The 26027-nt window shown below is 43.8% G+C and overlaps 2 protein-coding genes across 3 annotated transcripts in view; both read left to right on the top strand.

Annotated features, from left to right (window-relative positions):
• The window catches only part of bag6l (BCL2 associated athanogene 6, like), a 77523-nt gene extending 75454 nt beyond the window's left edge, over positions 1-2069 (top strand). The window contains exon 21 of the mRNA XM_078175586.1: positions 1956-2069. Coding sequence (XP_078031712.1) covers positions 1956-2054 — 99 coding nt within the window. The 3' untranslated portion in view covers positions 2055-2069. The remainder of the gene's footprint in view (positions 1-1955) is intronic.
• LOC117263849 (high-affinity choline transporter 1-like) lies at positions 1959-25654 on the top strand. 2 transcript variants are annotated; one of them, XM_033637523.2, is made up of 9 exons: positions 1959-2018; positions 14411-14637; positions 17672-17788; positions 19707-19862; positions 20863-21011; positions 21157-21300; positions 21399-21552; positions 21657-21874; positions 23128-25654. In XM_033637523.2, the coding sequence occupies exons 2-9, from the start codon at positions 14454-14456 to the stop codon at positions 23686-23688; spliced, it is 1683 nt and encodes a 560-aa protein (XP_033493414.1). In that variant the 5' UTR covers positions 1959-2018; positions 14411-14453; the 3' UTR covers positions 23689-25654. The 2 variants fall into 2 exon arrangements, with proteins under 2 accessions (XP_033493414.1, XP_033493413.1); XM_033637522.2 differs by lacking the exon at positions 1959-2018 and adding an exon at positions 14043-14141.
• The last annotated feature ends 373 nt before the right edge of the window (positions 25655-26027 follow it).

The raw sequence follows: 26027 nt of genomic DNA on the forward strand, positions 1-26027 counted from the left end.
TTATCATCAGCAGATGGATTATTATTGGTATTACTATTGAAAATCACATATCTGCATCATAAAGTCCTGTGGTTGGTTTGTTTTCATTCACACCACAAACAAACCGCACCAGAGTCCGTTTGGAAGCAGACTGAGACCGGTTGGTTCGGTTGTTTGGTCCACACCAGGGTTTGATTGACAGCTTTCACATCAGTCCGAACAAACGTGAGGTGACGTGAGCCTCACTAGATCAGTTTGAAGATTAAAAATTTATAGAAAACATAATGACTGAAACTTGACCAATAATGTTTGTAGACTAAAACTATTAAGAATAAAACTGTGACTAGAACTAATAAACACTTTCATCACAAGATGGAGACTAAATCTACATAGCTGTCAAAATTAACACTGCTTTAATCAGCATTTCATATTTCCTGTTGGTCACCTTCAGTTTCAGGTCGTAGCGACAGGCTGTCAACATTAATCAGGCTACTGCTAAAAACCACAGTGTCCATCGTTCCATTTTCATCTGCTTATCTGAGGCCAGGTCTCGAGGGCAGCAGGCTGGCCAAAGTGCCCACGGCCTCAGATTTGGAGGTGCTGACTCTCATCCCGACTGCTTCACACTCAAACCGCCCCAGGTCATGCTGGAGGTCACCGTGCGATGAAGCCAACAGAACCACATCATCTGCAAAGAGCCGAGATTCAACTCTGAGGTCCTCAAACTGGACCCCTTCCTTCCCCCTGATGCACCTCGAGATCCTGATCCTGTGACAGGGGACGACCCTGGTGGAGGCCACACCCACTGAGAAAAACTAGTGTCAAACATTTTGTATCTGTAATGCCAACAAAAAATGATGACACATATTTCAGCTTTAGTCATTTGCTATAAATAAGAGCAGTAAGAGATCCAAAACTAGGCTGAACTAAATGCTCCATAAAATCCTGTTAAACTTCAACCCTGGTGTCGAGACTTTGAAACAGTAGAAAGGTTATGAAACAAAAATGTGTTTGTTCTGATGGAGGCTCAGGATCACATCAGTCTAACTGTTAAAACAATGGAGAGTTTCCCCATCTTGCCCCACGACACACTTCACACGACACTCAGCCAACACATTTCAAATCTACTCTCACATACTGCTGCTGCGTTCGGTTGGCAGGCGCTCGGCCGTGTGTTTCACTTGGCACGCAGCCGCCGCTGCTTCTCCAAGTGAAACACCCTGTCGTAAGAGTAAAATAATTACAACAATAAAGACGCGGCCGAAGCTCTGTCTTTCTTCTGCTTTTATTTTGATTCTGACATAAGTTGGCATCACTGTGTGTGTGTGTGTGTGTGGCCTGGTGTCGTGATAACTGGCTCTGTGTGTATGAGTGTTAGCAACATGTCTGGGTGCTGCAGAGAGGTGGATGGGTGGTCGGAATCCATCATGTCCGTCACTTCTCCGTCCGTCCTGAGGGTGCAGCTCGCCGCCAGGCTGCATGCAGCACGCCTGCTTTAATGCTGAGCCTGTTAGAGGATAATTGTAATCTATGGATCAGATCTGAAGCTCTGCCTGCAGCACCTCAGAGGATACACATGTCATTTTACACATTTTATAAAAGTTCAGTCGACTCAATCACTGATATCGTAAATAATAATAATAAAAGTCCTGTGACTTGTACACACACACACTCGTGTGTACAAGTTACACAAACAGCATCAGGTCAGTCATTACTGGGTGAAACTTTCATTTATCAAACAAGAAGTCTGATGAAATAAATAAGAATAACGAGCATCTGATGGATTATTGATGATCACAAGTATCAGAATAAACAACACAATACTGTATTAACCTCTGTAGGAAGCTCCTCCCCTACAAACTGCGTCCAACAAACAACACAGAGAGTTTAACAATGTTTAGACTCGAGGTTTAAAATTTAAGCTTGATTCAGTTCAGACATTAAATGAATTCTGTCAAAGTGCGATGTCACTTCAGGAGCAGTCGACCCAGAGGACGGAGGCTGAGGGGGAGCAGCCGCCAGAGAATCCGAACGTGGAGGTGAGTTCACTTCTTTCTCATCTTTATGAGACGTGACCAGAGACACGTTGACAGGTTGTCTGTCTGAACGTGACATCTCAAGAACACCTTGAAGGGAATTTCTTCAAATATGTCTCACCTGGACTTAATAATGACCTGATTAGCATGTGGCGGTCAAAGGTCAGGGTCATTGTAAGGAGTGTTGTTTTTGGCGGCCTGTTTTAATTTTAGTTTTAGTCTAGTCTTTGTGTCAAACTGTCATTTTAATTTTTATTAGTTTTAGTCACATTCATACTCTTTTTTTGTCTAGTCAAGTTTCAGTCAACTAAAAGTCTGAGCGTTTTAGTCTTATTTTAGTCAGAATAATCCATGACTATTTTCGTCTAGTTTTAGTCGACGAAAACTGATGACATTTTAGTCTAGTTTTAATCAATGAAAATTGTATTAGTAATGCAATTCTATTATACCCAGTCAATAGAGTATAAGTACCTAGTATAGTATAACCAAACCAAAATTTTCTTTTCTAAATTAGCTCCTATATTTAGAGCTAAATATACATTTATTTATACAAAAGTTAGTTCCGACCGAGTAATCTGATTGGACGAGAGGCCGTCCGTGAGTGCTGATATAGAGTATAACATCACTGGGACTTGTAACAGTAAAATCACTCCACTCACAGGTGTTATAAATATAAATACAACCGTTAATTAACCAACTGTCACACTCGCTACATTGACGCAAACTGACACTATAGCGTTACACCAAGAAGATGGATATTTTCCCCAAAATTACATTTGAATTAAATTATGAGTGGTCGTCAGGAGAGGACGAGGAAAAGGAAAGCCAGGACTCTTGTGTGCAGACCTCCAGGTGTGTTTGTGTAACATCAGCCGACCTCGACAAACTGGAGAGGAGCAAAAATGAAGCAAACACAGTCAGGAATGATCAATGATCATCTGATGAGGTACTGATGAGGATGAGGGAGAGAGGAAGATGAGTCCGGCCGTGCCAACATCCAGGTTTGCCAACGCTTCATCAGCTGAACTGGACGAAGTTACACAGCTACAGATCAATGTAAATACAAAGCAGCTTGTGAGTTCCTGGCGTGTGTGCTGCGTTGCCTGGCAACAGACCGGGGGAACTGTTTTCTTTTTGCGGAGCTACATAACATACTTAAATAATTTATTTCATCACCTTTTGTTAACATTTCCCTACTCAGCATTGCTGTTTAAGCTGTTGTTGAACTGTTGTATAAAAGCAATATCACATGAGAGCGAGTGACGTTGGACTGTATATCGTCACGGCTGTGATCCGTCTGCGCAGCGCGACGCACAGCCTAGGAAACAGAAATACTGCAAAATAACAATAATAATAACGCGACTAAACATTATAACGTTATTTCGTCTCGTCTCGTTTTGGTCGACGAAAATGAAGAGACATTTTAGCAGAGGTTTTATTTTGTAAACCACATTTAGTCTCGTTTTTATTCGTCAACAATATTGCATTATATATTTAATTATAGTTATGGTCACATGACCACCATTTACGTTGCGTCTCGTCTCGCTTTCGTCACGTGATAAAGGTTCGTTGACGACGATATTTAGCCATACTTTTCGTTGACGAAAGCAACACTAATTGTAACGTTGCTCTGAGTCCTGCACAGGTCCATTTTTGAAAACCTGCACCCGCCCGTACCCGTAAAGCTGAGTACCAGAACCGACCTGTTAGCCGTCATCATGTCTAAGGCAAAGCTGCACCTGTGATCAACCCCCCAGGCTGCAGTCACTCACACGAAGCTTTTCAGACATTTTATCAGTTTCTTTTGGACATTTAATCACTAATTCTTGAATGTTTTTTTTTCTTTTTTACTTTTTTAAAGACATTTTTCTATTTTTTTAGACATTTCTTTAACACATTTCATGACCATATTTTTAAATACACATCGTTTTTTTTTCTGTTAAACTATAACAACAACCGGCCGCGTATCACGCCACTTTTAAAGGAGGCCTTTTCTCTGACACCACAAGTCACTGCCCAAGCACCAGATTTCGACGACTTCAGAGTGAGATGGGGCTCCTTGTTGAGGAGTGGGTACAGCAGTCGTGGGGGGCCACCCTGTGTTGTGAGGGCCCATTAAGCTGAGAGGATGTGGTCATGGGCAGCCGAGCGTGTCAGTGTTGATTCATGCCTCTCCGGAGCAGCAGAGAGAGCTGGAGGTGTTATGACTGGGGCTTCCTGCTCTTTCCCAGGTCGACTTCCGGTCGCACAAGAGTTCAGTTTCTACACCTCTCACATCAACAGCCTCTCCTCGTGATGTCCCTCTTACAACTGGAGACACAACTGTCCTCCTCATGTCCTCATAGAGAGCTGAGAGACAGAGTCTGTCTGCCAGATGTGGAGCGGTGAGCGCCCCCCTCTGTAGGCGGGGTGTTGCTGTACGTGTCAGCAGCCATATGGACAAAGAGCTTTGGAAACATCCCATTACAAGTCGTACATCAAAGGCTGACAGGCTCCACTTCCAGAGTGTTTTGATTTCAGTCATGAATGCAGTCGATCCAAAAACTCCACACTAGGCTGTTTTAACCCTTTGTGCATTTCAAGGATATCAACTCTTTAATTAGATATAACACAAAATAAAACTCTTATATCGATGTTCACAAGAAAGTTTAATGCTTCCAAGTGTGGGAGGACTGCAGAGGAGGAAAATTAATCAAATCTCAAAAAGATATCTCACAATAAATATCTAAAACAACATGGAGAAATCTACATCCAGAGCCGTGACTTTTTGGACGCACCAAATGTACAGAGCTGTAAAGTTGTCCACCATGGTAGCAGTTAGCAGCTAGCTAACCGTAGCTAACTTGTTTGTCCATTGTTTGGTCTGTGACGTAATGGGTCAACAGGAAAAAGGTCCAATACTAACAAGCTGAAAGGGGGCATATCTCCACCTATCGTAGAGGAGTCGCACATACTTGGCTCAATAAATGGATTCCCCTCCCGTGCTTGTATACTGGGACAAGGACAGTAGGCCAGTTAGATGTCCTCGTCCAGCTGGGACTGTAGCTCCACTTCACTGTGCATGAGTGAGACACAGGTGCACAACGTTAGGGTGGGACAGGCGGGAAACTCAACAGCAAGTGGATCAGAAATGAGTCACCAAAATAAAACAGAATACAAACCATCACCCAGGACCATGACATCCTCTAATCTTGAACCAGTAAGCAGAGTTGCATAGGTCAGATCCTGTTTTAATGTTTGACAGCACTGCCATGAGTCGCCACAGACGAGTGTTTGACTTGTTGCCACTTAGTGCACCAACCTGGTCTCACAGGTCACAACACAACCAGACAAAATTCAATGTCATAACCTTTAATTTGTTTTTCCTTTCTCCCGCCAACCTATCCAGAACTTGTTTTTGTACTTTTCCCCAACAACCCTCCAGGACATATTTCACATATGTTAGTATTTGGCCATCAGCTGTTTCCTGCAGAGCCACAGTGACATTTCTCCTGCGTCAGCTTGAAGAGCAAACACTCGTACTGTTTTCATCACAGATCCTTAAAGCTCGAGCCTGAAGAACATCCAGGGGTGACAGCACTCATCCATTCATCATCACACAACCAAAATCTGCTCTCGTCCAGATTAGTGAACTATATTTCAGTGATCTGCTCCTTGTTCCAGCTCTGGCGAAAGAGTGAAGCGTCACGGGGGCAGATAGATTAAGCAAACTTAAGTTAGGGAAAAAAAGGAGACAGAAAAATAAATAAATAAATAAATATGAAAGAAAAAGTAAAATAACAAGAAAAATTAATTAAATTAAAAGATCAGGTATCAGGTTCAAAATTCAGGGTTTTTAATCGAGTCAGGGTTGGTACACCAAAGGCATAGGTCACCAAATCAACAGGCAAAAACTTGCTGGTCTAAAAACAAAACAATTCGATCTCACGAGGTAAAACGCACGAAGAAGAACGCCGGAGAGCTCACACGAAGGACAAGACAATCTGGCAGAGAGCAAAGGGAAGACACAGACTTATATAGACTCTGACAGGGGAGTTAATGAGACAGAGGTGAAAACAATCAGACAGTCAGGGCCATGGGAAACTTGACAGGACATGGAGAGACAAACAACAGACTTTCAAAATAAAACAGGAAGCAGAACATCACATTCACACCCTGACACGGGGGAAAGAAAAGGGCGGGGAAGGAGTGAGAGAGAGAAAAAACAACCCCCAAAAAAAGAATAAGAAAAGGATAACTATTAATTCCTTTTTCCTTGTCTCATTGTCGACAACATGACTTTAAAGGGCCAGTGTGTAAAATGGGTTGAAAACAGTGACATCAGTGGTCAAATTCTAGATTGCAGGGCTCACTCGCTCACCCCTCCTGTCGGGTAAATGACGGTGGCCTCGTAGGGACAAAAAGCCTTGCGCACGAATGTTTCAGGAGTAGGTCTATCTAGCGACGAGGTGAATGTTTATTTAGAAATCTAAACCATGTTACAATATTGTAATGAATCCCTCACAAGCAGGAGACCAGAGGAGTGTTCAGGAAAAAGGCCAGTTTATTTGAGCACTCCAGAAACTCCGGTAACACTCCACTCCGTCCCAAACTCTGACTCTTCTGGCGTAACACACACACAATTCATACACACATACTCGTTTACCATACCGAGTGGGGACCCCCTCCCCTCTCTGCTCCGCCAATCTCCAGCCCGCACACTGACTGACAGCGTAGCCTGTAAACAGAGCTCAGCTGTTTATTTAGCCTAGCAATATCTCCGGACTATAGTAGCTGCAATGGACGACTTTGAACGCGATTTTGAAGAGTTTCTTGTAGCGGACACAGATCCAGAGCCATACCTGTTTGAGCCAGAGCACACAGATGAGGAACTCCATGTGTTTGATGCTGAGCGGGCGAGAAGAGAGGCTGAATGCACAGAATGGGATTCGGTGCTACTGCTGCCATCGTTGGGGAGATATATCATCAGGAGGAAAAGCGCCGCAGAGAGTGCATCACAAGGAGTGAAGTTACGTCTTCTTTTCCTCGCAGATGACGGTTCGGGTTCATTCTCTCCTGTTGCGTGGTAAGTGTGGTCCATTCGCAAACATTATAACTAAAAAAACTTTTCACTACTCTCTATCGACGAACTACTAACACTCTCTGCTGTTTCCTCCTCCTTCTTCCTTCCTTCCGCTGTCTTCGTTGGTTTATTTACACACGCCAAACGCGTTCTCTGGCTGGCTGGATTGTCCGCTCGGTCTGCCGTACATACATGGCGGCGCAAGATGGCGACCTCTCTAAAGCAAGGCCCTTGATATATATATATATATATATATATATATATATATATATATAAAAGTATAATTATAAGGCTACAAAAACCAAACGAATTTTATTTTATAGCGATCATACACTTATATAAACATATTAATGGGTAGAATATTCAGATTCAGATTCAGATTGACAATAAACCATGCCAAATATTACACACTGGCCCTTTAATGTTTTCCTACAGAGAACTTTAAACCTGATTCTGTTCCTCATCTCTATGGATCCCTTCCTGTCGTTTCTTCACTACATGTTCTGTATTTCCTCTCCTCTTCCACAAAGCTCCGTCAAACAGAGACTTTCCCATGCCTGATGGTATATTTTCATATATAACATTTATCATGACTGAGATAGACTGTTAGACTGCTCCCTTGATCAAGGCATTGAACTCCCAACTTCTTAAGGCACCTGTCCAAGGCAGCCCCCGGTATTTCTTCTTCTTCTTCTTCTTCTTCTCCTGACAGGTCTGATTCCATTTTTAACCCGGACTGACCTCCCATTTAAAGAATCCATAACCTGATTGAAGACGATTCCCCTTCAGTGTAACTTGATCAACAATCCTTCACAACTTATCAAATGTCTTTTCCACAGCAAATAAAACACAGCAGCTGTTTCTTTTTTTAATTTGTGTGACTTCATGTGACAAATAAATGATTGATTGACCTCGGCTTTTCCTCGGGTCCGTTGTGCTCCTGCTTCTCTGGAATCCATGTCTGACTCCTCCCCCTATCTCTAAGGCTGAGCCCAGACACCCCACAGAGGAAACTCATTTCAGACGCTTGTATCTGTGATCTCATTCTTTCAGTCACTACCCAGAGCTCATGACCATAGGTGAGGGTTGGGACGGAGATGGACCAGGAAGTAGAAAGCTTTATCTTTAAAATTCTTCAGCTGCTAGATGTTCCAAAATGTTCACCAGATAGTTGTTAACATCGTCTTTCTTTTATTTAATTCAGAGGAATTCATTTAACATCGTCATCACCTCCTGAGGGACCACTCTTCCTCCTAATACCACCCCTCCCTGTTTCCTCTGTAACCCTCTGGTGTGAGACAGAACTGATGGACTGTCCAAGTAAATGTGCTCGAATCACTTCCAAAATTCACTGACTGACACACACACACAGACACACACACACACTCGTAGACTCGTCTGCATCCTCCTGAGGAGCAGATCTGGAGGAGCTTTGTGAGAACATGCAGGAGGGACCGCTGTTGTTCATCTGGGGAAAAAGACTTGACTCCTGGCTCGGCTGCTCTCCGGCTCGGCTATTTAGAGTTTCCTCTGCTTTGCGTCTCTCAACCTTTTTGTTTTGCTTGGTACGAGCACTGACAGCAAAGAAATGAACTATGAGAGAAACATGTTTTAATGTTGGTGAGAAAATATACATGTGGGTTCTGCCTGAATGAGCCTGGACTGTCCTGAGAAAAATAATATTTTAAGAATCTCAGAAATAAATATCAGAGGAACTGCATGTGAACGTGTTTTCTTTCCAGGATTGTCGAACGTAGGGCTGCGTTCACACCACACGTGAAAGTGTCCCAAACCTGGAGCATGTTTACACGAGCATTCCTGGCAGCTCCCCGCCCCCACTTTGGACTATCAGATCATATTTCCCTGCTTCTCCTGCCAGCTGACTCCCAGCTGATTAACAGGGTCAAACCATCGGAAAAAGGAAAATGTTAACATGTGGACGGATAAAGCTGCAGCAGCTCTGCGGGTCTGTTTTGACTGCGCGGACTGGCACGTGTTCAGAGACGCCGCCACCCGGGAGAACCACATCAGTCCTGAGGAATATCCATCAACAGTGACATCATCCATCAGCCAATGTGTTGATGTGACCATAAAGACAACAGAATCAATCACCGACCAGAAAACCTGGCTAAATGGGGAGGGGCCGATCAAGAGCCAAAAAAGCTGGTGACATGGAAGAATACAGCATCACCAGACTAAGACTTAAGGATCATTTATACTCTCGACCGTTTCAAGCATTGTAAACGTCACTGCCCTCATGTGTCCTTTATGATGTCATAGATATAGCCAGCAGATGGCGCCAGAGGGCAGAGTCAAAAGTTTCACACAGCAACAAATAAAGCAAGTCAAGCAAGTCGTTGAAATCCAGAGCTTGGGCAGTGACTCGCAGCGTCAGAAACCAATGACAAAGGCATCCTTTAACGTCAGCATGATACACGGCCAGGAGCCATTTTAGTTTAACAGTGGCACGACAAGGACGAAAGTTAAGGCGGCAAATGTACGAGTAGGATGGGCGTGAGGGGCGGTGGATGGGTCCAACAAACACTGACCTTCACCTGAGAGAGCAGCATTCACTTCCTGTAAGATTCTAAAGCCAAACCCTGTTCTTTTGTCCTAAACCCAACCACGTGTTTGTTGTTGAAGGAAAAAAGTCAATTCACAGTATTGTACTGACGTAGTGCTTTTATTTTGAAAGAGACTGTATCAAACTGTACATTTCCTGTGAAAACAGAAGTGTATTTTGAAAACAGACAATGCATGTAACAGGCTGAAGTTGACACGGCGTCCCAGAACGTCAACAACCAACACACCCAGGGTACCTTGGACGTCATATGTGGACGTGGAAAGTCCATGACCAAACGTGGACATGTGACGAGGTCACAGTGAGGATGAGTTGAAGCGATGATTGAGGAGGTCGTCATACTGTACCTTTACACAGAGGCAGCGTTGCAGATGGCGGTGGTCTGTGCAGCCATAGTCTGAGTGGGCGGAAGTTCGCTGCAGAGATCAGCCTCTCATTGGGCGGAACGAGCCACCCGCTGAAGTCCCGCCCTACCACCTCCGGTTGTGTAGCAGTTTTCAACCGTTTCCAACACGTCCTTTACTAACTTTTGCGGTGTTTGATCTTGCGGGGATGTAGCCATTTTTCTGCCATGGTTCGCGTCCTGTAGGTGATATTTTTGTGGGCGTGTTACACCAAAACCTGTTTCCCCCCGGCAATATTTTTGCAAGCGCACCGTTGCTGTGGCACCGCCCAGAACGATTGTGATTGGTTGAAAGAAATACAAGCAGCCGGGGCATTTTTTTCTCCAATCTTAAAGTGAGAGTCGGCGCAGCCAGACCTTTCTTTTCTTGAGAAAGGTCTGGTGAGCGAGACTAGTGCGGCCATGAACACACACACACACACACTCATAGTCTCACAGATCCGGAGGAGCTGCTGTGTGTCTGTGTCTACATGAACTGTTCTTCATTTTAATATGTGCTGGACCATAACAACGGGGTCAGTCGAGGTGAACAAAAGTCTGTGACTGAGTACATGCCGGCCACTACCTGCTTCAAATTAAAAGTCCTCATTTCAAATTAAAAGTCCTCCAGTGTTTAAGACATGATCCAGCCACGCAGGGTTTTAAAAATACTTAAGTCCAAAATCAAACTCGCTGGGGGGTTTGGGGGCACGCTTTCATCCAACTGGCCGTGCGTATCACGCCGACATTAAAGGATGCATTTTTTCATTGGTTTCTGACACCACAAGTCACTGCCCCAGCGCCAGATTTAGACAACTTCGGAGTCAGACCGAGCTCTCCACCACCATCAAACCTCCAAAGGATCCTCCTTGGGTGTCTTGAACTCCATGTAGGCTGCCACCTCATCCTCGGGCTGCAAAGTTTCATGGCTGGAGTCCTCCACGTCGGTGACCAATGTGACCACGGGGTCAAAGGTCACACTTGAGTCACTGACTTTCAAAATAAAAGGAGCTGCAGCTTGATAATAGTGATTTAGATGTTGGAATATTACACATATACTGCACAGCTTTTTACTGCGTTTTATTCTGAAAAATAAAGAATATATTTTTGTACTCACCTGCTGCCCGCCCACGTGGAGTTCATGTTTAATTTATACATATTTTAACCTTTTACACAGCTTTGTGAAAGTGACCCTGGGGCTATGTCCTGATACCTGACTCTGTGGAGGGCTCTGCCTTGAGGCAAAATTTAGCGTTAGAGTAACAGACTATAAAAACAATGGACAGTCTTTCCTGTCTTTCCTGCTTGTCCTCTGTTGATTTACTGCCTCCTCTTCTTCTCCCCTGTCTCACTGAGCTCTCCGAGGTGTGAGTGGAAAGTTACAGAGAGCTGGATGGTTGACCGTTTTCAAAATGTGCCCTCACTACATTTCACAGATACAACGGTCCCATCTCAGGTGATCCCGTACAGCTCCTCACCTTTTAGCAGTCAGCTTTGGACCTGGACTTTGAAGCTCGTGTACGTTCAGGACAACATGAATATTTCAGTAACAACAAAGACAGTTTTAATCCAAGGTGGAAAACTACTCTGTGGCTTCAGGTGTGTGCTTCTGCCACCTGTAGGATGACGTGTGTCCTCACTCTCAACAAACTTTTTCTTGGTCTCAAAGTGCACTTTTGTAACATTTTACTCCAGGTGTTGTTTGCTGAAACATGATGGAGCTCTGGGATGATTGTTCCTGTTTAGAAGCATGATAGAAAGGGGTGATATAGGTAGAAAAGAACATTAAATATAAAATATTGAATATAAAATTTTAATGAATATAAATAGTGGTTTAAATTAAGGTTTAAGTAAAATGCAAAGAGAGTGAGGTGCAAAATATCCAGCTCAGGCTTTCAGCAGAGCTCTGGTGTTCACTCCCCATGTCAGGTCCCCTGAGAGACGAACACCAAGGTACTTGAAGCTCCCCACCTGTTCCACCTCTCCTCCAGTGATGACCACACTGGCATGTGTCGTGTCCTTGTGTCTCCTCAAGTCAGTGACGAGCTCCTTTGTCTTGTTGGAGTTGAAGTGCAAGTCACTGTTGTGACACCAGGATGTGGGGGCCTGGATCTGTCTCATCATTGTTGGTTATTAATCCCTCCACGGATGTGCCCTCGGCGAACTTGTATGTGCACTTTGTGTTATGGATGGGAGTGCAGTCGTGTGTGAATAGTGAGTTTAAGAGTGGACTGAGAACACCGCCTTGGGGGGTGACGGTGTTGAGGATGGTGTGGTCTTAGGTCTTTAAAAATATTTCTCATAACATCTGACAGTCACTCCTGCAGACACGCTGATTCATTTCTTTCTGACATTATTGGGTGCTGTCAGTTGCAACATCAGCCGCTCTGTCAGCTGATCACAGTTAACCAATAGCACAGCGACACCCCTTCTTCATCAGCCTATCATCTCACTGCTTCATGTTTTAAATGTGGTTCTTTTTCTGCTCGGTGCAGTTGTGCGCACCCTCTACCTCCCCATCATCGCCCAGTCTTCGCAGATTCATCAGCCTCATCAGCCTTCAGTCTCAGAGTCATCAGCCACCAGTGTCTTGACTCCATGCTGGATTTACCTCATTACTGCTCAGATGGCGCTCGATTACAAATCTCCCTCGGGAGTCCAAGCACCAAAGACTTTTTGTCAGTTCATACTCATCACATCATCTGTTCATCTGTTCTACACAATCATTTTCACTCACTTGAGGCCACAGTGCTACGAAACCAGTTCACCTGACCCAGGATATCTTCTCGTTGTCTGGTTTGACTAACTCGTCACATTGTCTGTCCTATAAGGTACCACAAAGCTGGTTATCAACTTGTTCGGTCAACTCTGGGTTTTGGGTGCGTGTTCATGTGAGAGATGCAGGGTGTTAATTACGAGTAACATCATCAGAGCCATGAATGAAGGAGGCTGCTTCATATCAGATGAGATGACACTGAACAGAAAGTGGTGTGGGGTGGAAACAACAATCTGTAATCTTAAAACAGAAAATCTAGAAACATTTAAAACACTCCAAAAATACGCCGCCGGCCGAGACCTAAATGACGCGCAGGTATCACTGAGCTGTGTGTGACATTAATACAGAGTATTCTTTGCTGTTTAGAGTGATGATGATGAAACTCCTCTGAATGTGTCACATAAAGACTGTTTCTGCTGCTGAAGTACTGACCTATAGAAAACATACAGGATCCTCTTTTTTACCTGAGACTCTGGACTTTGGTCCATGGATACTTTATTCTTAAGTGATCTGATTGGTCAGAGGTCAGGGTGTCGACAGGCTGTGATCAGGTCAGCTGTCCAGCATCAGTTACCATGGTGATTTATCCCGGTCAAAAGACAACCAGCTTCATCGTACTGAAAACCCAGAGTTAACCCTGAAGTGACCTCCTCACTCCTCAGGTCCCTCTGATTGAACCAAACAGGAGCTAAATAGCAACATATCATTAATGTGGCATCAGTGGACGATGAGCAGCATTAGGTGTCCATCTAGTGGCTAAAACCAAATATTAAATATCATCTTGAGTGTGTCCAGAGATGCAGCAGGGCGGCCTCTGTGGGATTCATATGAGCCAACACACCCAGGGTACCTCGCACGTCGTATCTCGGAAAGTCAATATGTGAAAAGGTCAGAGTGAGAATGTGTTGAAACATCCGGTGCTGACACAGAGCCAGTCCAGCAGGCGTCAGCACACAGTCGACTAACACTATTAATATGTTGACTGTTTTATCTGGAATGAGAAATTTTTGCCTTTTTTTGGGCAATTTTTATGTCAACATTTTATCTGTGCAGTGCTCCCTCTGTCCCTCTGTGTCATTTGATCACTCCACCAGACTTCACACAGTATTATTAGGTAATACTGCGTGGATTTAACCGCGTGGATACCTCTGAGTCGTTTCACACCCTCCATCAGACAGGTGAGATTTGTCCCAACTTGTGTAGTGAGCACAGGACCGCCCAGCTCTGTATATGGGGCATTCCAGGGGCCCTGTGCCGGCCTGGGAGCCCTAAGCATTCGTTTCGTCTGCTTATGCATTAATCCAGCTCTGACTGTTCACATGCAGGTGAGGACACTGGGAAGCTCAACAAATATTTGTAATCTAACAATTAAACACTGGAGTTCAAATGATTCTCACTGGACAGAGCAGTGAAACTGTCCTGCTGCTGTTCAACACTCTGAGATGCACAGAATTCCTGTTTGCTCGCAGAGTAACTAAACCTGCTTGAAAGTGTAAACATACATCTCCAGAGGGCGTCTGTGTGTTTGAGGCAGAGGTTTCTGTCACTCCTGTTCCCCTTCAGCTACGTTCTCCCTGTTTTCTGTCGTTCTCAGTCATTTGGACATCAGCGAGTGAAGAAGACAGCCAGCGTCCATCATGGCTGTCAACATCCCCGGAGTGATAGCCATGGTGTTTTTCTACCTGCTGGTCCTCGGGACCGGCATCTGGGCTTCTTTCAAGTCCAGAAGGAAACAGCAGAAAAGTGCAGCGTCTGGAATGGAGATGACCCTGCTGGGAAACCGCAGCATTAACTTGGTGGTGGGGATCTTCACAATGACAGGTGAGGACGACACAGCTGACAATTAGAAGAAGATTCCAAGGATGTAAAATACTTAAACCTTTCCACAGCACAGGTGTTTTATGGCTGCAAAACAACAGAAAGAGTTTAAGTTCAGATTCACCTTTACTGACTGGACCTGACACCATGTTGTGATGGGATCACACCAGCCAGCTTGACATTATAGTTTAACGGTGCCTGGTGGCGTCAGGGGGAACACAGCGGGACAAGGACAAAAGTTAAGGCGGCGAAAGCCTGCGAGGGGCAGCCAGGAGGGAGGCGTGGGGGAGGGGTCGAACAAACACTGACTTTCACCTGAGAGAGTGGTCATCACATCCTCACAGACTGTAAAGCCAAACCCTGTTCTTTAGTCCTAAACCTAACCACGTGTTTTTGTTGTTGAAGGAAAAGTCAACTCGTGGTGTTGTATTCTCACAGACTTGGCGCAAGTGCCTTGGTCCTGACCACATCACTATCGTGCCACAAATGACATTAAAGCCTCTCGTGTTACATTGTTTAAGTAGTAAATGAAAAGACAAGTTAGTGAAATTAAAGCCGTATGTTGCCGACAGATTGGGCACTTTCATCTTGTGTATTCTCATACAGAGGTTTGTGTGATATCTTATGAACCGGCACCCCACAGATGACATTACTTAAAGGATAACTTAGGTATTTTTCAACCTGGGCCCTATTTCCCCATGTGTATGTGTGCGTATGATTCATAGGTACAACTCGTTTTAAAATTGGTTCAGTATTGAGGGAGGCGGATGCAGCCGGGAGCCACGAAACGAGCTAAAACAGTAACGGGGGCAAATGCGTCCCGTAAGTTTGCGCATTAAAAGTGCTTTTTTTCGCCACTGACCAGTTCATATCACCAGTGCTATCTCTGTAGATAGCATACTAAGCGTTTTGAACATTGTTTATATAACATTACCTCCACTGTGTCTGTAGCTCTCTCTACTCGTGGGGCAGCCGTTTTCTTGAGGAAGAGGTGTTTCGGGATTGGATGTCTTCTCTTCTTCGGCTGGCAGTAGTCATCTTGGGAGAAGTGAGCACTGCAGACCCGATGGTCTGCAAGGCGCAGTGTCTGGACAGGAGTGTTAGCATCCATTTGTAGCACAACTAGCCACAACTTCAGCATCTCGCCGTCCGACAAAGGCAGCCTATGAAAGCTGTACGGGGTGTTGCGCGACATCCTGTTCTTGCAATTCGGATAAGCACAAACACGAACCATTGTTTTCAATCGATGCAGTAAAACTCTCAACTGTACTCCGGGACAATCAGCGCCACTCTGAGCGGCGCTCAGCATGGCTCCTCTGTTTTCTTCCGGCAACAAGCAAAGCTCTCGCGAGATGACGTCACACACAGCCCAGAGCAAGTGAAGGGTAAGGGAAACGCTTAGTATGCTATCTACAGAGATAGCACTGGTGATCTGAACCTGTCAGTGGCTAAAAAAAGCACTTTTAATGCGCAAACTTATACGGGATGCATTTGCCCCCATATCTACCATTTTAGCTCGTTTCGCGGCTGCCGGCTGCATCCGTCTCCCTCAATACTGAACCAATTTTAAAACGAGATCCTTCACTCCTACTTTTCGTAGGAAAGATGTACGATCAGTGCATGAGAGCAGTCTGCTTGTGGTAATCCAAAATGATATAAATCACTTTAAAGGAACAGACATGTCAGTCATGTTTTTGTTTTTTGTTTTTCCTTCTGAAAAAGAGCGAGGCCACACATGAGTAAACTTTGATTAACGAAGTCACAGCCTCGAGCAAAGTGTTGTTGTTGCGCTTAACAGGCTGATATTGTGTGATAAGGGTGGGTCACCAGAGGACCCATGATACGATATCATCACAATATGTTATTGAGTATTGCGATAAAATATATTGTGATTTATTCCCTTTTTTTAACTGTAAATTATGGCCCAAAGGAAAACTTTGTCGACATCTGTTTTATCTAATAAGGTAAAGTTTTCAGTCTCGTGTCGGCAGCAGCAAAATGTATCTAGAGGACTGAAAAACCAAATGATTTTATCATTGAAGTGGGCTACCTAAAGTCTAATTTGTATTTATAATGTTTTTTATAATAAAAAATAGACACTTGGCACAGTGTGTCGATACGATATTGCCACACAAAAATATCACGATACAGTGCTGTATTGATTTTTAAGTATAAACTGTCTGACGAGAGATGCAGCATGGCTGACAGTGAGTCGGGGGAGACACACATGGAACGAAAGCAAATGGAAAATGTACGATAATGTCATAATTAATGGTGTTTATTATCAAGCTAGCTAACATTAGCTAACGTGTGTGCGTGTTCACTCCTGTATTAGCAAGTAACGTCAGGTAGAATTAATATCTGTTTCCATGTCACTATGTGTGCTTCCCCCGAAAACATACTCAGATTCAGGTGGTAACATCCCCGGGGGAAGATCATAATTTGTGCGTCAGGCAAGCAGAGACAAAGACTGTAGAGCCACGAGACAAACGGCCAGGAATGAGCGGAGACAGGCCGGTGTATTTGCTGCAGGGCTGCTCCTGCAGTGACAGGGAGATGTAGTGCAGAGGGCAAAAATGTGCACACGGCCCGGAGGTTTCTATCTGACAGCACCTTGAGGCCTAAATATACATCAGTACATCTGAACAGCGTTATGAGCAGGGAGGTGTCTTTGAAACGTATCATTACATAATCCATTACCTGTTTTTAAATCATTGCTTAAATCATATTTTTATACAAATAAATATTATTATTATTATATCATGAAGATATTTAAACTCATAAAAAGCTCTAGTCTGCTGTCGATCAGTCAAAACTCTTCACACGTGTCAAACTAAATCTTTAATGTTCAGTTTGTTTTCTATTTTCACTTTTCTTTGAATCACTTGGACATCAGAATTTTCCACACTGACAATATGATATGAACAAATCATCTCACTGAGAGAAGATCAGTGATGATGAGTTATCATTCATGCTCTGTCCAAACAGCTGCTGCTTGTCAAATGAATCACTCTCTCTGTGTTAATTCGTCCTGCAGCTACCTGGGTCGGAGGAGGCTACATCGTTGGAACAGCTGAGATGATATACACGCCTTCCATGGGACTGATCTGGGTGGTCGTGATGATACTGGCGTTCAGCTCATGTTTTATTATCAGTAAGAGTTCACACCTGACATGTATGTGTGTTTGGACAAAATAAATATGGCCTGACAATCTCTGATCGGACAGGAATAATCATGACCTGGATTACCTCGTGCGTTGACACGAATGAAACCCCCCAAAATCACATCAGTACAAAGTAATCGTAAGTGCTAATATCGTAGGCAACTGGACTTGCTTGCGTTTCTTGAAGACGTTTCGCCTCTCATCCAAGAAGTTAGTTTCAGAGTCGTTAAGGTCACAATGTGAGTCGTTAGGGTCAGGTAGGACCAGGGGTGAAGTCGTCTGGGGACGGATCCCAGGACTACATTGTAGGTGGATGATAAGTGGTGTCGTAAGCCAGCCCCTCTGTGTAACGACGGTTGTTACAGCTTGACGTAGATGACTTCTTTTACTCCTCTTTCAACCCATCTTTCCTCCCTGGCCAAGATGTGCACATTGCTGTCCTCAAAGGAGTGTCCCTTCTCCTGTAGATGTAAGTGGACAGCCGAGTCTTGACCCGAGGAGCTGGCTCTCCTGTGTTGTGCCACGTGTTTGTGGAGCGGTTGTTTTGTCTCCTCAATGTATAAATCTGTGCATTCCTGGCTGCACTGAACTGCTCACACTACATTACTCTCTGGGTCTATAGCGTGCGACTTCGTACCAGTCATTTAGAACTGAAGAAGCTTCTTGGATGAGAGGTGAAACATCTTCAAGAAATTCAAGCAGGTCCAGTTGCCTATGATACAGCACTTACCATTACCATGACCTGGATGACTGAGAACCTTCACCAACCAGTCAGTACAGAGTCCTGCACCAGGTCGGGTACCTGCAGGTAAAAGCCGTGTAAAGGGTAAAAAAAATGAAGCTGTGCAGTATATGTGTAATATTTTGACACCAGTGTAACCTTTGACCCCATGGTCACATTGGTCACCGACGTGGAGGACTCCAGCCATGACACTTTGCAGCCCGAGGATGAGGTGGCAGCCTACATGGAGTTGGGATCCTTTGGAGGTTTGATGGTGGTGGAAGGAGCATGCTAACATGTTTCCTAACCTGGCAGTGATTGAATGTTTTCACCATCCAGTCAAAGAGACGTCCAATTCAACAACGGAGAACCAGCTTAATGTGAGGGACTGGAGCCTGGGGGGGTTTGATCATGGTGCAGCTTTGTCTGAGACAAAATGACAGGTAACAGGTCGGTTCTGGTGCTGAGCTTTACGGGTATGGGCGGGTGCAGGTTTTGAAAAATGTACCTGTGCAGGACTCTGACCTGGGCTACCTCGTACCTTGACATGAATGAAACCCGTTTCGTCCGTTGTGGAAGTGGAAACAAAAAACTGTACAAACCGCACTGGACTGCTCGGTGGAAACGGGGCTTTATATAGCTGAGAAGCAGCAGCACACCTGGTCTGAGTTGACCAATGAAGCACTTCCTCCTTAAAGAGAAGCACAGCCCAAGCAGAGGGCAGGAGGGAGAAAATGAATCTTCACACTTTTGCTCCAGACTTTAGCCACCAGTCTGCAGTCCACTCTGCATTTCCAAAGGGACCTAGACAAGGGGAAGTGAGAGTTTTACTGCCGAGCCTCAGGCAGGTAACATGAAGGAGATCAGTTTTCAGGAGGGGTGGGAGGGAGAGGAAAGGTGCACTTTGTGTTTGTTTACTAGAAAGTTCATGTGTTGTGGGGTAATGAGAGGATATGGCAGAGTTAGCCTCTGAAGAAAACTGAACCACATTTTTGATTTGAAGCCGATGAAAAAAGTGTCCTAAATAACCTGCACATCAGAAGATAAATGATGACACACATTCACAGACTTTACTGAACCTCAGGGTGTCACCTGAAATCTAATCCTGTCTCCTGTTTTTGTTTTTTTCCCCTCGAATTTATTATTTTATTCTAATTTTAATGTCCTCTGATCTGTTTTAAATCAAGCTGGTTTGGTGTTTGTGAAGCCGATGAGAGAAAAAAACTGCCTGACGATGTTGGACCCTTTTCATGTCAAGTATGGAAAAGAACTGACAGCTGGACTGAGCGTGGCTCCGATTGTTAGTGATTTGCTCATGGTGACGGCAACACAGATTGGTTTAGGTATGTATCTCTAACTGTGTTTATATATATTTGTTCAGTAAAATAAATGTATGTGGATGTAAATTCCTGTCAGCGGTGTGCAGATATGACTTCCTATATAACCGTCCTCTATAATCCCATTCAGATTTCATTCCTTATTTTTTTCATATTTAACCTGCTCTAGTTTAGCCTGTTATTAATACTGACTATGCACCAAAATACACTTTTACAGTACATTACTGATGACAAACGAAACCAACAGTCAAACTGTTCAAGGGCATTAACCACAAATGATCGCCAGTGTCACCTGAACAAATAAAGACAGACTTCCAGCTTCACCTGCTATTAGTGAGAAGGTAGAGCACAGAGTCGGCGCAGCCAGACCTTTCTTTTCTTGAGAAAGGTCTGGCTGCGCCGAGTCAACATTTCATCCACCACATATCCAACGACAGGCTTCATCACCTCTCTGTGTCTGCAGCTGTCTACGATTACAATCCAGTTTAGAGTTGGTTGTTTAGCGCTACTGTCGACCTCTGCAGCCGAGGAGGGCTCACCTTTGGTGGGGTGTATTTCCTGGAACTTCACATTTTTGTGTTGTCGGTCGTAGTAGCTGAGGTGTTTCAGACTGGAGGTTTGAGGACGTGTTTTTCGCAGTGGGAAGAGTTTTAGTCTGACAACCTGCAGCAGCAGAGTTCTTGTCATCTTTCCTCCTGACAGAATCAAAGAAACATTTCCAACCAGCTTGCTGCTTTGACGATTACTAAAATGAGTCCGCTGATGTGATTCTGTATTTAAAGTCAGCAGTGATGTGATAACAAAAGTAATGCTGTAAAAAGTTGTTTGGTTTTGGAGTAACTGTGATATTATTACTGAAATTTCATTAGTAATTAGTTACACTACTGGTTATTGGAAGAAGTAACAACAAAACACAGTGCAGCGGGGCGACAGGCGATCACCTCTGCTTGGAGTCAGATTTGTGTAAACCCGATTGCCAAAGTCTTTGACATAATGTGCTTGATAGGAGGAACCATGAGTGTGGTCCTGGATATGCCTTACACTGTGTGCATTTGGATCTCCGCTGCAGTCGCCATTACCTACACACTGCTGGGAGGTCTCTACTCTGTGGCCTACACAGATATTATACAGCTTGTGCTCATATTCGTCAGCCTGGTGAGTTTGATATATAGTAAGTTTTTATGGTGGCAGTCTTTTTGTTTTAAGAAAACACTGGTACACGAGGCATCAAGAACTCCCAGAGATGTGTTAAAAATTGTGTGTTCTTCATTTGGATGTTGTTTCTTTTGTGTCTCTGCAGTGGGTGTGTGTTCCCTTCGTCCTGATGAACCCACACTCCTTGGACATTGGGCAGACAATGATGAACAACACCTTACACGCTCCCTGGATTGGTGCACCGGGGTCGGAAAAGGCCTGGATAATGATTGATCAGTTCTTATTCTTTGTAAGGAAACAGCCATTAGAGCTGCAGTGTACTCAATGCAACGCCTCTAGTCTTGATAGACACACTTTAAATTAAGCAACTGTTTTTTGACTTTGAAGGCACTGGGGAGTGTGGGATACCAGTTTGTCCATCAGAGGACCTTGTCGGCATCTTCCACAGCCACAGCCAAGATCTCCTGCTTTGTTGCTGCTTTCATGTTGCTTGTATTTGGGACACCTCCCATACTGCTTGGGGCAACAGCTGCATCCACAGGTATTAACAGCTTCTAAATACTCTGATCATGCAAAGACATCCATGCCTGTTGTGTGTAATGTTACCATTTCTCAGTGTTTCCTTCTTTTGCGTCCGTCCCTCAGACTGGAACCTGACCTCCTATGGTTCTCCATCTCCATACGAACGTGGGCAAACGGCCTTAATTCTGCCCATCACCCTGCAGCACCTCACCCCGCCCTTCGTCTCCATTATCGGCATTGGATGTGTGGCTGCTGCCGTGATGTCATCTGCTGACTCTCTGATGCTCTCTGCAGCTTCTGTCTTCTCCTCCAACATATACAAGAACATCCTGAGGCCTCGGGTAAAAAAACAAACCAAAATAATTTATGTTCTTTCAATGTGCTCCATCACACCAAAGACAACTGGCTAAAATACTGGGTGCGCTTCATTTGTGCAAACCTTCTGTTTGCCACTGTGAAAGTGTGATGTTTATTTTAAAAGAAAGGGAACAAAGTGAGGGAGACTGTAGACATGATGGCGTGGCACGAAGGAGAAACAAACCAGGAAGGAAGCAGGACTGTCTCAAATTGTTTCCTTACATCTGGTTACATCCCAAAGTACTTTAAATAAGCCTTTATTAAAAAAGCCTGGCCTTGATAAATCTCTTCCACAGAACTACAGGCACATTTCTAAGCTGCCTTTCTTTCTTCTTGAAAAGGTGGCGCTATCCTAACTCTTACTTGTGTTAAATAATAACATGTGAGGCTGCTTCTACACCTGTCCTGTTTGGCTCAGTTCAATTGAACTCAAGTTCATTTGTGCAGGTGTGAACACAGCAAAACAACCGGACTGAGACCTTCTTGAAGAGGTGGTCTCAGTCTGGTTCCAAAGGAACTCTGGTGCGGTTGGTTTGTGGTGAGAAGGTGTTCCGACCTGGATGTGAAGCAACTGCAGTCACATGACACATTGTTTGGGTTAAACATGAGCATGTTACAGTCCTGGAGGATTATTAATGTGCACCTCCTCCTGTACTGCCTTAATATGCACATTCAGCACATCCAATGCATCAAAACATTGTTTTCTAGTTGGAGCCGCGCCTCGTTTTCAAACTGTATGGTTTGACTAAAATGAACAATGACAGCAATATAGTCCACGATGAGCAGCGCTAAAATCAACCTGCGTAGTTGTCCCTCCATTGTGACATTAGAAAGTGTCACATTTATCTTGCAAGTGTACTCTTCTTCAACGTTTGCTTTACTTCCTGGATTTTTCCCACATGGAAATTCTGACCAATCAAGAGCAGCTTTCTCACACAAGGCATTTGATCTGGTCCTCTTGTAAATGCTGCCGTGAGAACACAAACCAACTCTAGGCAATTATACAACTTTGGAACAACATGAGTCCCTGATTCAGACCAGAGGAGACCACTCTAGGGCTGACAGCAGCCTGAGAGCTCTTTAGATTATTTTTTAAATTATTGTAATCTTACTGTCTACTACTTATTTTCTTGCAGTTTGTAACTTCAGTTATTATTATTATTATTATTATTATTATAGTATTTGCTGTTTACCTGTTGTTGCTGTTGTTCTTCTTCTTCTCTACTTCCTGCTTTAGGCCTCAGACAGAGAGATCCAGTGGGTGATCCGTGCCTCTGTGCTGGTGGTAGGCTTGGTGGGCACATCACTGACCAGCCTGCAAAACAGCATGTTAGTTTTTCTGTTCATTTCCAACGAAGTGGCCTACATCGTAATGTTCCCTCAACTCATCTGCATCATCTTCTTCAACATCTCCAATGGTTATGGAGCTATCATGGGCTTCCTGGTGGGATTTACATTGAGACTGCTCAGTGGAGAACAAACGTTAGGATTAGAGCCAGTCATACACTTCCCAGGATGCACTCTTGAGGACGGTGTTTATATCCAGTACTCTCCAGTGAAAACCATCTCCATGCTGTCTGGCTTTGTCGCCATCTTGTTGTTTTCCTACCTTGCGTCTGTGCTCTTCAACAAAGGCCTGCTTCCTGAGAAGTGGGATGTGTTCAACGTGAAAGTGCAGAACTCGCCACAGCCACTGACACAGAAAGATGACGACGCAAAATATAATGAGAGGGAGAAAGTGGATATAAACAACTATCAGATGGAGGCGTCAGAGCCAATGATTAACACGAGCTGTTAGTGTTTCTGTGTATAGTAGAATCTGTTTCCTGAAACATTAAATACACTTAATACAAGTGTACAGCTCAAAGTATATCACTCTGGAGATTCCTGCATTCAAAGGATTTTTCTTTTACTGATCAGCTCATGATAATTTTTATTTGCTCTTAGAATGTTTTATATTTGCCCTCAACTTTGTTCCTCTCACCCAGTGTCAGCAGGGATAGGCTCCCCATGGAGTTCAAGACACCCAAGGAGAATCCTTTGGAGGTTTGATGGTGGTGGAAGGAGCATGCTAACATGTTTCCTAACCTGGCAGTGATTGAATGTTTTCACCATCCAGTCAATGAGACGTCTAATTCAAGAACGGAGAACCAGCTTCATGTGAGGGACTGGAGCCTGGGGGGGGGGGTGTTTAATCACGGGTCGGGTCGGGTGGCAGGACTTTTATTAACAGGTGTGGGCAGGTGCGGGTTGTCGAAAGTGGACCCTTGCAGACTCTCTGCTACAGTTGGCCTTTGGGACAAATCGGCAGCAAGGTGTAATGACTAATATATAAGTACCTCTTTGTCATTTTCATTTATGATTTATAGGCTCCTTTGTGTTTGTTGTTGGTATTTTCTCTGTTGTATTGATATTGATTTATTCTTTTATTTCATTTATTCCTTTTCAGTTTTCCATATTTTGGCTTCAAATTCTACAACAATCACTTCCATTTAAATGACGGCAATGTTCTACGTTCGTAGCTGCAGTGGTCTTTTGTCTTCTCTGCTTGTTCCAGCTTCTTTTTAAACCTGTGCAAGAATAATATTTCACACAAGAATGAACAACAACATGGCTCGTACGATGACCAAATGTCCCCAGTGTTGTCTGCATCAGCCAAGATAACACTCTCAGTTTAGCAGTGCAGACTGCAAGGCCAATTTATCTGGATCACTTAGAGATATTCTGTGACATGGTGTCTGTCTTCACTGAAAATAGAGTTATTAAAATAAAGCAGGATGTCATAAATAAAGGGGACATTTTGCAGAGCTGAAGGAAACGTTGAGCAGAAGAGTATCAGAATGAAAAATCAACAGAAAGTTGTTTCCTCTTGAGTTGCTGTCTCTAATTCTTCTCCCATCTCTCACTGGGCTGTCCAAGGTGCCACTCAAAGTTACAGAGGGGAAGACGGTCAGCTGTTATTTTAAATTATCCCTCAGTGCATGTCACTAAATTCCTCAGATGCAACAATCTGATTTTATGTGATCCAAACAGCTTCACTTCCCTCTTCCTCCAGCAGAGGGCACTGCAGCTTTCTCATTAGACAGAGAGGTGGGAGAAGAAGACCAGGTGGCCAGAGAGGCGATTAAAAACAGAGTCCAACAGAGATGAACTTCTCAGTATCCACTGTGTGATGCTCTGATCCAGGGCTGTTCAATTACAAAGTCTATCAGGCCGGATTTAAGAACCAGAAAATGTCGATGGGTCAGACGAGCAACCTGTTGAACTTTTTTTTTATTAGCTTTTGGTAATGACAAATTTTAAAGAAATGTAAATGAATATAGTTAAAGTATCAATGTTAATTATTTCCCATTTGAAATAATATATATATATATATATATATATATATATATATATATATATATATGTATATATTCACATATCTGCCAAAGGAGCATCATCAATGCAGAAACTGAATAAGAAAGAGCTATCAGTGCATAGAAGCGTAACAGGTGGCATTAACAGTAACACGGAATTTATACTTCTGTGTTAAATCGACGCCGTAGCTGCAGTGTAGGCTCTGCATCGACATAGAGCCTACACTGCAATCTGACGTGCACCTCCCCAGAAATGTAACTCCACAGTGTCACAGTGACGCAGACCTCCTGTCTGTCTCTGTAAGCTGAAACCATTTCCCTCAGTGGAAACAAAGCTTTGATTTACTTTAATTTCACAGATAAGAAACAATAAATTGTGAAGACAATAAAGCCTCCACAAAAATAGCATTTTAAGTCTTGTGTGTGATTTATCCTGGCTTCATATGAGCAGAGCAAATCTCTGCTAGCTGCTAGGCTAATTTATACAATGTGAAATGCCATAGGCTTGTGCTAATAACGTTAGCATGTTGTATTTGTGGGGAAAATGTGTCCAGATAAAGACAAGTGTTTGTCTGTGAATGCTGCGAGTTATAGTGAAGCTGATTTGTGTTTGAAACTGTCTCTATGAAGCCATGTTTAATGTGTGTTTAATGTGTGTTTAATTTGTGTTTAATGTGTGTTTACTGTGTGCTTAATGTGTGTTTATTGTGTGCTTAATGTGTGTTTATTGTGTGTTTAATGTGTGTTTAATTTGTGTTTAATGTGTGTTTAATGTGTGTTT

This window comes from Epinephelus lanceolatus, chromosome 16 (genome assembly GCF_041903045.1).
Source record: "Epinephelus lanceolatus isolate andai-2023 chromosome 16, ASM4190304v1, whole genome shotgun sequence".
NCBI classification, from domain to species: domain Eukaryota; kingdom Metazoa; phylum Chordata; class Actinopteri; order Perciformes; family Serranidae; genus Epinephelus; species Epinephelus lanceolatus.